The 12254-nt window shown below is 42.9% G+C and overlaps 1 protein-coding gene across 4 annotated transcripts in view; it reads right to left on the minus strand.

Annotated features, from left to right (window-relative positions):
* Nucleotides 1–11: 11 nt before the first annotated feature.
* Nucleotides 12–12254, minus strand: part of suco (SUN domain containing ossification factor) — a 33328-nt gene continuing 21085 nt past the window's right edge. For 2 of the 4 annotated variants that reach the window (XM_058072734.1, XM_058072737.1), the window contains 13 exons: nt 11770–11790; nt 10566–10621; nt 10228–10316; nt 9489–9554; nt 8951–9037; nt 8018–8075; nt 6470–7717; nt 6306–6393; nt 6127–6231; nt 4749–4903; nt 3676–3767; nt 3269–3324; nt 12–2099 (listed from right to left, as the gene is read on the minus strand). In XM_058072734.1, coding sequence (XP_057928717.1) covers nt 1545–2099; nt 3269–3324; nt 3676–3767; nt 4749–4903; nt 6127–6231; nt 6306–6393; nt 6470–7717; nt 8018–8075; nt 8951–9037; nt 9489–9554; nt 10228–10316; nt 10566–10621; nt 11770–11790 — 2676 coding nt within the window. In that variant the 3' untranslated portion in view covers nt 12–1544. The remainder of the gene's footprint in view (nt 2100–3268; nt 3325–3675; nt 3768–4748; nt 4904–6126; nt 6232–6305; nt 6394–6469; nt 7718–8017; nt 8076–8950; nt 9038–9488; nt 9555–10227; nt 10317–10565; nt 10622–11769; nt 11791–12254) is intronic. The other 2 variants (XM_058072735.1, XM_058072736.1) reach the window with 2 other exon arrangements.

Here is a 12254-nt window from a genome sequence, read left to right on the forward strand (position 1 = left end):
AAGACAAAAACTGAAAGAAAACGAAAGTTTTATTTATAAATTCACAGTTTCTAGATGGCACTACATTGTTGTAGTAACGCACTCCTGCTAAAAACAACAAAAAAAATACTGTGCAGCTTTTCAGAGAATCACAGAATCAAAAAGGGAGAGAGAAAGAAAATATAGCACTTTATGTTCAAAAGGGTAGAAAAACAAACCAACAAAAAGGCATGAAGAGTCATTTAAAAAGAGCTTGAAGAATCTCTTCAGGGTGAGAGTGACCTTTCTGTTCACTGGATTAGAGTTAACACAGAATGGACATATGTTATGTGGGTAGAAATGAAACATAATTTCATAATATGAACACATACAAACATGTCATATGCAGTGAAAAACATACACAATCAACACTTCTAGTGTTCCCTTTTCCAACAGTGACCAAAACACATGTGAGGGAACACACAAAAAGATGGGAGACTGGGAGACTAGACACAACATGCTAAAAATCCTTCTTCACAGCTGGGAAAAATCGTGCAAAGTTGGTCACAGAGGACCCTGGTGGATGTGAAGAAGATAAAGTAGACACTGTCATGGAGTAGCAAGGGAGGGCAGGTAGGATTCCAAGTCTCTGTCAGAATAAACACACCCAGCCTATCAGAAAATATATGTTTAAAAACAAAATACAAAAAAACTATGCAAATGGACACTGTTGCTGACAATGCAACAGGCACTGAAAAAGAAGCTGAGGTAATGAGAGAAGCACTACCTTGAGCTCCTTTTCTAGCAATCAGAAAGCAGCAGCAGCATGAAGATTCTAATGATCCATCTTGTTGGGGTCATGCGATCGCTACCATACTATATACCATCCGCTATATTCTGTGCGTCAGTACCAGTGAGTGTTTTACTACAGAGACGCTGCAGGATGTGGAGACTGGCCAGCCAGTGCCTGACTTAGAAAGAAAAAAGTTCACCAGAAATAAATAGATAAATAAAACGGATCTTGCATATACGTGCGTGCGTGCGTGCGTGCGGTGCCTCGGTAAAGAGAATCTTAAACGCTGCTGCTGCTGTAGTAGTTAATTAAAAGGTTTAAAATGAAACATTAGCAGTTTTAGCTCTTTAAAAGGTTTGTTTCTTCTTCATTCAGCTGGTCAGGAGTAGACTGACAGAGATGGGAGAAACAAGAACTGGTCCCAGAAGTCATGAAAGTGATGGAAGTGAGGAAGAATGAGAAGAAAAAAAGAAAAAAAAAAGACCAATTGTAACGTTCCTCCCACATGTGTGAATACTTTTGTGGATGTTCTTGTAGGAGGAATTACATTGTGTGCTCATGTACAGCAAAAAACACACCTTGACCACACAAACATTAAAAAAGTCGAACGGTCATAAAGGCACATAAGCATTAAAAGGTCTTTGAAAGGGAGTGGATGCCAACAGGACACGGTGTCCTGGGTGCTCATGAGTAATGTGGTTCTTTGGGATGAACTTTGTGTATGCAAACGCAGCCTGCTACCATGTTAAAGTAAAGTCCTTAGTGTTTTTACGTAGTAGATGCAAGCGAGTGTTCAGACGTGTCCACTGACAGCGGTCACCCTGATGGTCCCCACACTAATCTGCTTGCTTCCCTTCATCAGCTGGTGCAGGCTGGGCAGTGACGCTATGCGCTCCTCCTGCATGGGTGGGAAGGTCAGCTCTGCCTGTCTCGACTTCCGCCGCTTGGTCGAACGCTTCTCCTGGCGGGACTTGGAGGGCGGCGGCGCAAAGGGAAGCTCGTGGCCATTGCACAGGCCGGCCAAGGAGAAGACGGGCGAGGGAGGTGGGAGGCAGCTGGGGAAGGACTCTTCGGAGTGGGTGGAGGAGCTGCAGCTATTGGGCTCTGTGGGGAGCTCCTTGGAGGGACAAGGGGGCAATGACTGCGTCTCAATCAGAGCAGGAGGAGGAGGAGGAGGAGGAGGCGGCAGTGGTGGTGGTGGTGGTGGTGGGGAAGGTGGAAGGTTAGGGAGTGGAAGGTATGAGTGGAAGCCGTTGCATTTGATTTCACTGTTGGTCGGGGGTGCTGTAGGGTCGGATGCCTTCAGAGTTTCCACTTTGTCCAAAGATTTTGCTTTGCAGCGTTTCTTCTGCAGTAGAAAAAGAGATGACCCTTAAAAGAAAACCTTTTTTCCCCACAATCCTTATGTGAGACAAGAACATACGTTTCCCTTTTCTATGCGTCCTAAGTTGTGAAAAACTGCCAGCACAAGGCAGGTAATAATGAATTCCCCTATTTAGCCAATATAGCCCTTTAAAAACCCCATCAACAACATTTTTATGCTTGTATATACATGCTCTAACAGGCACATTCACGATAACATGTAGTACTTACAGTATTTTCATGGTTTCCTGGTCATTAACCGGATTACCAGAACAAATTTTTTGAGCACACTGCTTTCACAGAGCCCTTAGCAACTAATGCTGCTTCCGTCAGCAACAATGGCATCGAGAGCATGTTCTGTGTTTACTTTCACCAATAATGGCATACTTGGTTATGTTCATGAACAACTAGGAACAGCGGTGTGCAGCATTATGTATAAACTCTTAATTAGCACAACGCCCTCACTCGCTCATAGTTTCAACAATTGTATATACGTATACACACTCTCATTACATGGTTTGAACATCACTACCTCACTTTAACGTGGTTTTTCCAATGAATTTATGAATAATCATTGCTGTTTTGGGGTTTACAACAGGCTATTTTAGTGAAAAAATATCTAATTGTGTTAGAAGCTCTGCTCCCATGCTGCGTGGAAGTGGTATGTTTTTAGCTTCTTACGTAAATATAAATATACAATAAATATATTTGAGGCTAACTAGTTAGCAGGGTAGTGTGCCATGTTTAAAGCAACAGCTGTCTCTTGTGTCCCTGCAGTGATCCCGTAAGCCTGCGCAATACAGTTCAGTGTTCAATGTGTTGTCAACAGTGAATAACAGGAGTATAAAAAGTGACTGTGGGTGTTATTTATGTCTACATGGCTGTCATAATGGTACAAAGTAAAAAATGGGCGCTCGCACTAGTCGATGTCAGCGTAAATATTCCATTTATTAATACTGATTAAGAAATTGACTTTATCCATTTGTACAATCATTATTATATGTCATTTTGTTCATTATTGATTATGTTTTTAAACATGCATCCATTCAAATCCTGAATTTAGTGTAGAAGATAATTTATTTTCAGAAAGTAATCAAATGTTCACCAAGAACTCATCTCACACACAAAGATAACCAAGTGGTAGTATTACTGTACCTTTTTCTCAGGAGAAAACTTTAGAGGTTCTACAATGTATAAGTCATCTGGACCTACTGGAACGAGAGGGGTGGGGGGTGGTTAGTAACAAGAACCAAACCATATAAGTAACTATCAGCAGATCAAATCAAGCTCTATTCTTACACTCCTTGAGCCCGCATGTGGACACAAGCTGGCACTGACAGCTCACCACCTCAAGGACACACGTGCGTGCGCACACACACAGGGTGTAATAAACAGTAGGGCAACAAGCAACAGCTGGACAACAGCCTGTAAGAACGTCTTTGAGACACAGGAGCTACGTGATGGGGAAGTTAAGCAAAACTGTAGTGCTTCCCAAGTAAACAGATTGTCAGGCTACATTTATGGAACATCTTATGTGGGTGGGAGAGTGGAGGTGACCTTACCTTCTGTAGAGGACAGGTGGAACGACGTGGAGCGAACAAGAGGACAGGTCACCCTACGCTTGAGGCTCATGTCATCATAGGAGGAGAAGCATCTGATGGCAAAATGACCACATATTATTAAGACGCAACTTTAGTATCCATCTTATGCAACAGTACATGTTCCCTTGAAAAATAGCTAAGACAAGAAACAGTGACACTGCAATGTAATTTGATGTGGATAAGTGGATAAGCAAAAGAAGCTAACACTGCCATATATAATCTCAGTTATTGTATGATTTTTATCGATATGACGGTACATCTAACAAATTAGTCCAGTGCCCAAAAATAGCAGTCACGCATTGGCAACTCAGTCTCTGTTAAGAATGGATTGTGGTTCTTTTCGACTTTGGACACTATGGACAGATTCCCATCAGGAAATCATTTAATCATCTTCATATAAGAGCTCGGCCTGCATTTTTACCATTGAAACATAAGCTCCACAGCAAACACAAAGTCAATAGGCATCTCGCCATGTTGCGTGAAAGAGGGTATGCATTGAAGAGAAATTTTAATGCATGCATGCACTAGTGTGGCCAAGTGTGCTAACGTGTGCAGACACACAGTTCAGTTGCAAATGTAAAACTTTGACATAGTTCATAGTGTAAAACAACAATTCTTTGTGTTGTCTTTGTCGTGGCATTGTGGTTTAGACATTTTGGCTAAATATATATGGCTAAATTTGTGTCAAAGAGAAAGTTGTGCTTGAAATTTATCTCTTCACAAAAAGTATTATGCTGAAACTTAGCCATGTCCTTCTTCTGATTACAAAAGAACGGAAGAGGTAGAAACAAACTTTCTGATGAAATATGAGTCTAATCTTTCTTTTGGTAAATACCATGTCTATGTAGCCCAAAAACACAATATTCTGTGTGCCTTAAAAAAAAAATCACTCAAAATCATCAAAAATGGCCGGTAACGAGGGGAATGGCTTTTGAAAAAACGGTTGTTGCTTGCACTAGCTATAATTACACCATTTGTATTATTTTATATTATCGTGAAAAATGTCAGTTCACCAATGCCGGATGGACACACACCTCTTGGGGCTGGGGTAGTGGTTGCTCTTGGGAAGAGTAGCCATGTCTGCTTTTGGGGCGGCACAAGAGCTTCGGCAGCACTGCAGGCACATGAGGAGGCCCAGAGACACACACAGAAGCAGAGAGACCACAAGGTAGCTCTGGCCGTCAGAAACCTGCGGAGGGAAAAAAAATGTTTGAGACGTTGACAAACAAATACAGTGGGAGCCCATTTCAGTTGATGCCTCTTGGATTGGCTGACTCATGTAGGCATACCTGGAAATACTCGGGCTGTCAAAGTTAATGTGTTAAAAGCTCCTTTTAACAACAATTTTTTTATGCGGGATTAATGTATACAAGTCCTGTTTGAGGCTTGGCCCATGCCGTAGTTTGAGGAAATGCAGTGGTGAGTGTGGAGACACAGACGGGAACAAATATTGAGAAGAAATGGACAAAGAGAATGAATTTTGAATAATAAGTTTAGCTTCAAAGCCCTGACAGAAATGACCACTATGAGCCTCAAACTCGATGCTGATAAATGCCAACATCGACTTGTGATGGCACTTTTTTAGCAATAAATACAACAAGGTGGACCAGGACTTGATTTGGTCGACATAGTCGGCTTGTTGACATAAGTGGGTTTGACTGTAACATGACAGTCAACATAAGACATGTTATGCATTGATTGCTTGCCAAAGTAGCCATTCAAATACAATAGAGTCATCCATGGTCACATCACACTTTCAATTTTGTGGTTTCTTTGTATCGTGGTTTCTTTGTATCACGGTTTTTCAAAATACAGTATATTAATAAATCATTGTTATTTCATGGTTCCTCCCACATTCCAAAAACATGCTAGGTTAATTGGCGACTCCAAATTGTCCATAGGTATGAATGTGAGTGTGAATGGTTGTTTGTCTATATGTGCCCTGTGATTGGCTGGCGACCAGTCCAGGGTGTACCCTGCCCAAGACACATTGTGGTATGTAGCGTTCTACACTGGTCACTAGGTGTTACATTGATGAGATAATAGCCAAGCAGGAAGCAAGAAGTAAAAACTAAAAAACAAGGAACTCTAGGAAGATTTACATCTCTTCTATCCCTGCAGTAATTCCGTGGTCTGCTGCTTAGAGTTGCACAATGTGGTGTAAACAAATTATAGGAGTGTAAAGGTCACTGTAGGTGTGTTATTTTATGTGTAGAGGACTCTAATAGTGCTAAAAACCATATTCAGAAGTCCGTCAACAGGTTTTCTATGTTTTACCTACAAATATACAATTCATAAGTAACAAATCCTACTTTGCAGAAACAGACTTATCAAGGATGGCTCAGGGACCAATTAATGATGATAAACGAAAGTAAGAAATCGTATGGAGAGCAAGTCAAACAACATGGTCACCTCTTTCTGAAGCTGGCTGACTGTAACAGTGAGATTGAGCATCAGTTTGGAGACGTTCTCCAGTTGACTCTGCAGAACCTGGATGGAATCCTGCTGCTTCTGGTCCTATACCAGAGAGGAAGTAAAGCAACGTCAGATGATGTAACAAAACACACTGTACTCACTCCTTGAACACGGACCTGCTCCTCTGCAATGCGGGATGTGTTCTGCAGCTTAATGATGGTCTTATTGAATGCCCTCTGCATCTCCTCCATCTGTTTGCGGTATCTTAACAACACAGAAGCGACATTTACTGTTAGTTAGCCACAAGGATAATATGAATGTTTGTGCCTGGTGGTTGCACCTCTGGCTGAGCTCCTCCAGATATCTGCTGGACAGACTCATGTTCATCTCCAGTGCTTTGATCCTGTTGTTGAGCCTCATGAAGACGCTCTCCTTCTGGCTAGACCCGTGTACCGTTGCTACGTTCCCGTTCCCGGCCAGGCTGTTGTAATCACCGCCGTTGTGCAACTCTGCGTAAAAATCTGTGGCGGCGCGCTGCACAGTCCCAGTGGTGCTTAGCAGGTACTCGTCCACCGTGTCCTGCGGGTCTCCACTGCGAGTGAGGGGTTCTCCCTGCTCCTCCTGAGAATCAGTTTTATGTGGGTCCCCGGTCTCCGCCCCCAACTTAACTACATCAGTGTCTGTCAGTGTGGCAGCTGTCGGTTGCTCTGTGGGAGGGTGGACACGGTCTTCAGGCTTTGAGGCTGTAGGAAGAGCTTGCACAGGTTGCTCCTTAGCAGTGGGCAGCACAGCATCTGAAGAAGCCGTCTTCTGGGTTAGAAGTTGTTGGGATGTGTTTGTAACTAAGGTCTCTGGGACAGTGGCGGCCTGGAGTGGGGGAGTGGGGACAGGACTCAGGGCTGCGTCTTTGATGGGAGGCGGCAGCACAGACTCCTGGGTGGGGGTGGGCCGCATCAGGGAACTGTGGAGGTCAGAGAGGCTGGGAGGATGAAGGGTGGAGGTTCTGCTCGGCTCCAGGAGGAGGTCGAGCTGTGAAGTGTGCGTTTGAGGGGTGTGGGCGTCACCGTGCAGCGTGGAGGTGACTTCACTTTGGCTCGGCAGAGGCACCACCACCTCTGGAGCCGTTTCAGTGAAGGGAAGGTCCTCCTGTGAGGTTGTGGAAGCAGGCTCTGGTACCTGTGGGGGCAAGTCTGTGGGGTTGGGGTCTTTTACATGGGGGTGTGTCTGTGCATAAAGTCTTCGAAATCGTTCCTCAGCCAGCGCAGCAGAGCACCAGCGGCGGAGCAGCTCAGGCAGAGTTGCCATACAGGACAAAGACAGCGAAGACAGGGACAAAAAAGGACAGTATAAGTGGCTCTCCCACTGGTTCCTGCCTGATGTCTCCTCCTCTTGCTTCTCCTCTTCCTCCTCACCCTCCTCCTCCATCAGGGTGACAGTCGACTGTCTGGGCTCTTCATCTTCCTCCTCTTCAACAAGAGTGACAATCTGTCTGTCTGATTGAGATTCAAGAGAGGAGGACGCTGAAGAACTCCTGGAGGAATTTGTGTCATCGTTGGTGGTGGAGTGTTCTGTCTCTACTGGTTTATGACTAAAAAGGAAGGACATTAACATTACAGATGTACAATACAATTTACCTAATTGCAAGTTATGCTTGTTATGTTTCTTTTCTTATGTTTCTTTTTATCAAAATGGAGACTTGAAGAAAATGAAGCGCTGCAGCATCCAGAGCTCAGCAACAGTCTGAGCTAATGTTAGCATGTCAACATACTGTATATTTTACTGCCACTGTGGTTACTATCCTTATGGGAGGGTGGCAAAAAAGTGGTATTTTAAAAAGCCACTGCAAGGTGGAAATGTTAGGTTACTTTAGAATGCTTTGGTGCCTTACACAGAAGAGTCTTGAGCGATTTCAGCTGGCACTGGTGTAACCTCTGCTGTCACATTACCTGGGATTTAAACAGAAAACACAAAGTCAGCACTAATAATAATAATAATAATGTTGTAAAAAGAAGCAAAGTGGTAGCTCCAAGGAACATGGCAAGAGGAGGCAGCCGAGTGGCGAACAGAGACCCCCTTTCCTGGCCGCTCCCGGCTCACAAGCCCATTATTTGGGCAAGCCAGGAGATACTAAGAACCAGTCTGATCCAGTTCCAACCAATCTCACCCGGCAATGTAAAAATAGAGCCAGCAGCACAGAAGACAGAGGCAAAGGGGACTGAAAGTTTCTACACAACTTTGTTAGCATAAATAAATATACATGTATGCATAACCTATCCTGTCTTTTCTTTTATGACTCTGTCCACATCCAGGCATCACACCACTAACTTATTACCTCGGAGTAATGACAGGCATGCAAATTTGAAGAACAAAATGTTGACACAAATATATGCATGTGCACTAAACCTGGAACTATTCATTTAATTCAAACAAGGACAACAACGAAGGACAACAGCTGCGTCAACAACAAAATCAAGTGAATATACATCAGGTGCAGCAATATGCCAATAAATCTATGTGCAGTGCAGTGCAAGCACGCATGCATTGAAGTTGTAAATCACTGATGCTTCAGTAAGGCTTGTCATCTTGTGGGGGGCAAAGAATGGACAAGTCAGAGCCTTCAACTTGTACGTAAAAGGTAGGAATCGCACCACCAAACCTTCTTCTGTGCATCAAACAGAAAGGAAATGGTACAAATATAATTGTACTATTTCTCCCCCCCCCACACACACAGCACCCATTAAATTAAAAACTCGATCAGTTTTAAGTTCAAAGTCAGGATGTAAAAGAATAACAAGAAGCGCAAAGAGAGGCAAGTATGTACCTTCTGCATCTGCTCCCCCTTCCTGCAGCTCAGGTTTACCACCCAGCACATTAGCAGCAATGTTGTTGACCATGTTGAGGATGGCATCTAAAAGACAACACACACTATGGTTATTTTAGAAGCTGAATATTCTGCTTTTTCTGAACCCGGGCGGGGGGTGGCGGGTGAAATGTTAGAGGGGCGTACGAGGCAGAGAGGACTTTCAAGATTAGTGCAGATCTGCTAACATGTATGAATCTGTCAGACTAAGCATATAATTTAACTATAATGCCCTATTTAGCTGGTTTCAGTTACTCAATACAACATTTCTGTGCTCCAGTGGGGGGGGGGGGGTGACAAATAATAGAGAACCACCGTGCTAACCCAAGTGAATCAACAAAGCCAAGAAAACACTGGAAACATTCAACCCTGAGCCACAAGAACATGACCATCTAATGGTGCATGTAAAAATGCTGATGTGTGCTTGCGGGAACCTACCACCCTACCCCCACCCTGCTAACCCAAACAGCAGCCTTGAATTAAGATAGTGTTTACGTACTTGTCGCAGAGCCAAGCAGGTTCTTAGAGGCCTTGTCTTCTAATGGCTGGTATCCGGGTGGATAGTCTGAGGAGGGAAACACAGTAGTTTTGGTATATGTTTTTTAGCTGCGTACTACTGAAATTCCACTTGCATGTTCTGTATGCTTGAGAGTAGTAGCGTACAGCTCACAACACAGGGTCTGAAATAGTTGCAACACAAGGGAGTACACCTCAGTGAACATGTCCAAATTGTGACGTAGGTATGAATATTTAGTCTGACCATTGTTATCTAGCACCGCGTTAACCCTCTTGCCCGTGTAATTGAGCACAGCTACACAGGAATCCACTTCGACTCCTCCATGATGACAACACTGGTGGAGTTGGTGGATGTTGGACTTCTGTGCCTTGAGGATGCCAGACAGGTGACTCTTATATTGGAAAAGGAGCGGATGGAAGGGCTCATGCTCAGCTCCGGCATATTGGAATTCATGCTACCCCTCAATGAACTGGCAGCACTCATGCATCCCCGACCCAAAAAACAATTACCTTGCTACTCACTTGTGTTGCAAACTACTTAGACCTCCGTGGCTATGTGTCGACTCATTTGAATTGGATAGTATATCTGAACTGCTATACAAGCTGTACACTGGCTACTCTAAACTCTGACTTGCTGTAGTATTGTCCCTCAACAAGACATACTGTACTGTCATATCAAGACTTACTGCATTGGCTATAATGAGTTTGGATAACCATCTTACCATAGTCTTCATCCAAATACTCCTGCCTTTCAGAGAGGTACTGGGAATCAATTTGCTCATATTCCTCCACCATACTGGTTCCAAACACCCTACACAAAAAACAAGCACAGTTACGCCCACAAAGCCGCTGCCATAGAAGAAAGGTTAAGGGTTGTTGTTACTAAACATGCTGTGATTATGAAATCTTTGCGGGGAAAGTACAAAAAGACACAACTCTTTCATGGATATACTTCACTGTTTTTTACGTCCAATAACATCTCCAAGTATAATAAAGTGGATATAATCAGAGATAAACACAACGCAATAAGAAATGGCATCAGGTGTCTCTACTGTCCTACCTGAAAAGACTGAGGGGACAAAAGTGCTCGGACCCAAAATGGGAAAGCAGCTCAACCTGCAAACACAAACAAAGAAGATGAGTAGGTATGAGTGAGCGGCAATGCGAATTGAATTTTGAGTGTGCCCCAAAAAGCAAACACAAAACAAAATCATGAAAATACAGTGGAACTTTGGTTAGTGTCATTAATTCTTTTCCAGAAGGTCCGACTCTAACCAAAACAAAAGCCAACAATAAATTTTTCCCAGAAAAAATAATGCCAATCCAATGAAATCCATTCCAAAAGCCAAAAATGTAAACACTAAAGACGTGTTCATGGTTTACAATTATAGATTGGGACACAAATGCAAATGTAAATAAATACATACAAATGACGAATGTTGCACTCCTTGCATGGAATGACCTGCAAAATGACTTTTTCTAAACCTGTTCTTTTTTGAGAAACATGAATTAAATAGGTAGACGTTTTTGTTGTGATATACTGAAGTCTTGGCCAGGTCACTCTTGTAAAAGCCTTTTAAGGCCTTTAAGCCTTTTAACATTTAAGATTACATTTACCCTCATTGAAGATGTGATTCTTCATGTGACTGTTTCCAATCACGCAATGTGTCAGCGCAACACCACATGGGACACCTCCTTCCTGTTTTGCCATGAGTTATTTCTTGAATTCAGTAGTGTTTCTCATCTTAACACCCCCAAAATGGAACCAAAAGTTGCAAGGTGAAAAACACTTTGAATTCATGACAAAACAAGAAGATGGTGTCTGTGTTATTTCTCACTGCCACAAAATCCCTTTCATTTCTCATTTATATACATGGAATATATCTAGAAGCATTGCATGTAACACTATAAAAATGTGTTTTGTGTTAACATTCTTGAGAGGCAACCCCTGATGACATCTCAGATGGGCTTTGGAGCTGACTCTTGTAAGTTAGCAAGAAGCTAAGGATGTATACATTAAAAACACAGTTGACTCATGCAGTGTATTAATAACACAAGACACGTGCTGTATTGTACGCTAATCAGAAAATGCATGCAAGTTGAGGCAAAATTTGGGCGTGAATGTTTGACATGAAATGAAACACACATCACTGTCTCTCAGCGTATGAAGATGGCATTCACATGAATTCATGACATGTCCGCTTAAAGTCTAAGACAATGACACTTAGGACACAGTCTTGTGACAGAGAGAGAAAAATGCTAACCTTTATGTACTTGATGAACATCTGAGGCAAAGAGAGCAAGACAGCAGGACAGAAGGAGGGAGAATTAAAACAAGATGATGAATCAGCAAGTCCCAAGCACAAAGCTTGAAGCATCATCTTTTTAGGAAGGTTTGGCTCCTCAATAAGAAACAGACAGATAGTCAATCGTTTTATTTTGCACGGTTGCACAGCAACTGCAAAAAATAGGTGGAGATGTTTGTAATGTAGAAAGAGTGACAGACAGGGCAACAGGTCCACCACCTCGGAAAAGAAAAGCCTGCTGGGCTTTGCATTATGTTCTGCCTTGTCTAATCCTGACCAAGTGCTGTTAAAACGACACCCTATAAAGAATATGCTGTATCTGACCCTTTAGCTTATACCTACAGTATATACATGTGATGGACACACATTGTGACAGTCATTACCGGAGTCACATTTCCTCATTCAGTCATTCACAATATGGAATTACACACAGTGTTAAATTA

This window comes from Doryrhamphus excisus, chromosome 5 (assembly GCF_030265055.1).
Source record: "Doryrhamphus excisus isolate RoL2022-K1 chromosome 5, RoL_Dexc_1.0, whole genome shotgun sequence".
NCBI lineage: Eukaryota > Metazoa > Chordata > Actinopteri > Syngnathiformes > Syngnathidae > Doryrhamphus > Doryrhamphus excisus.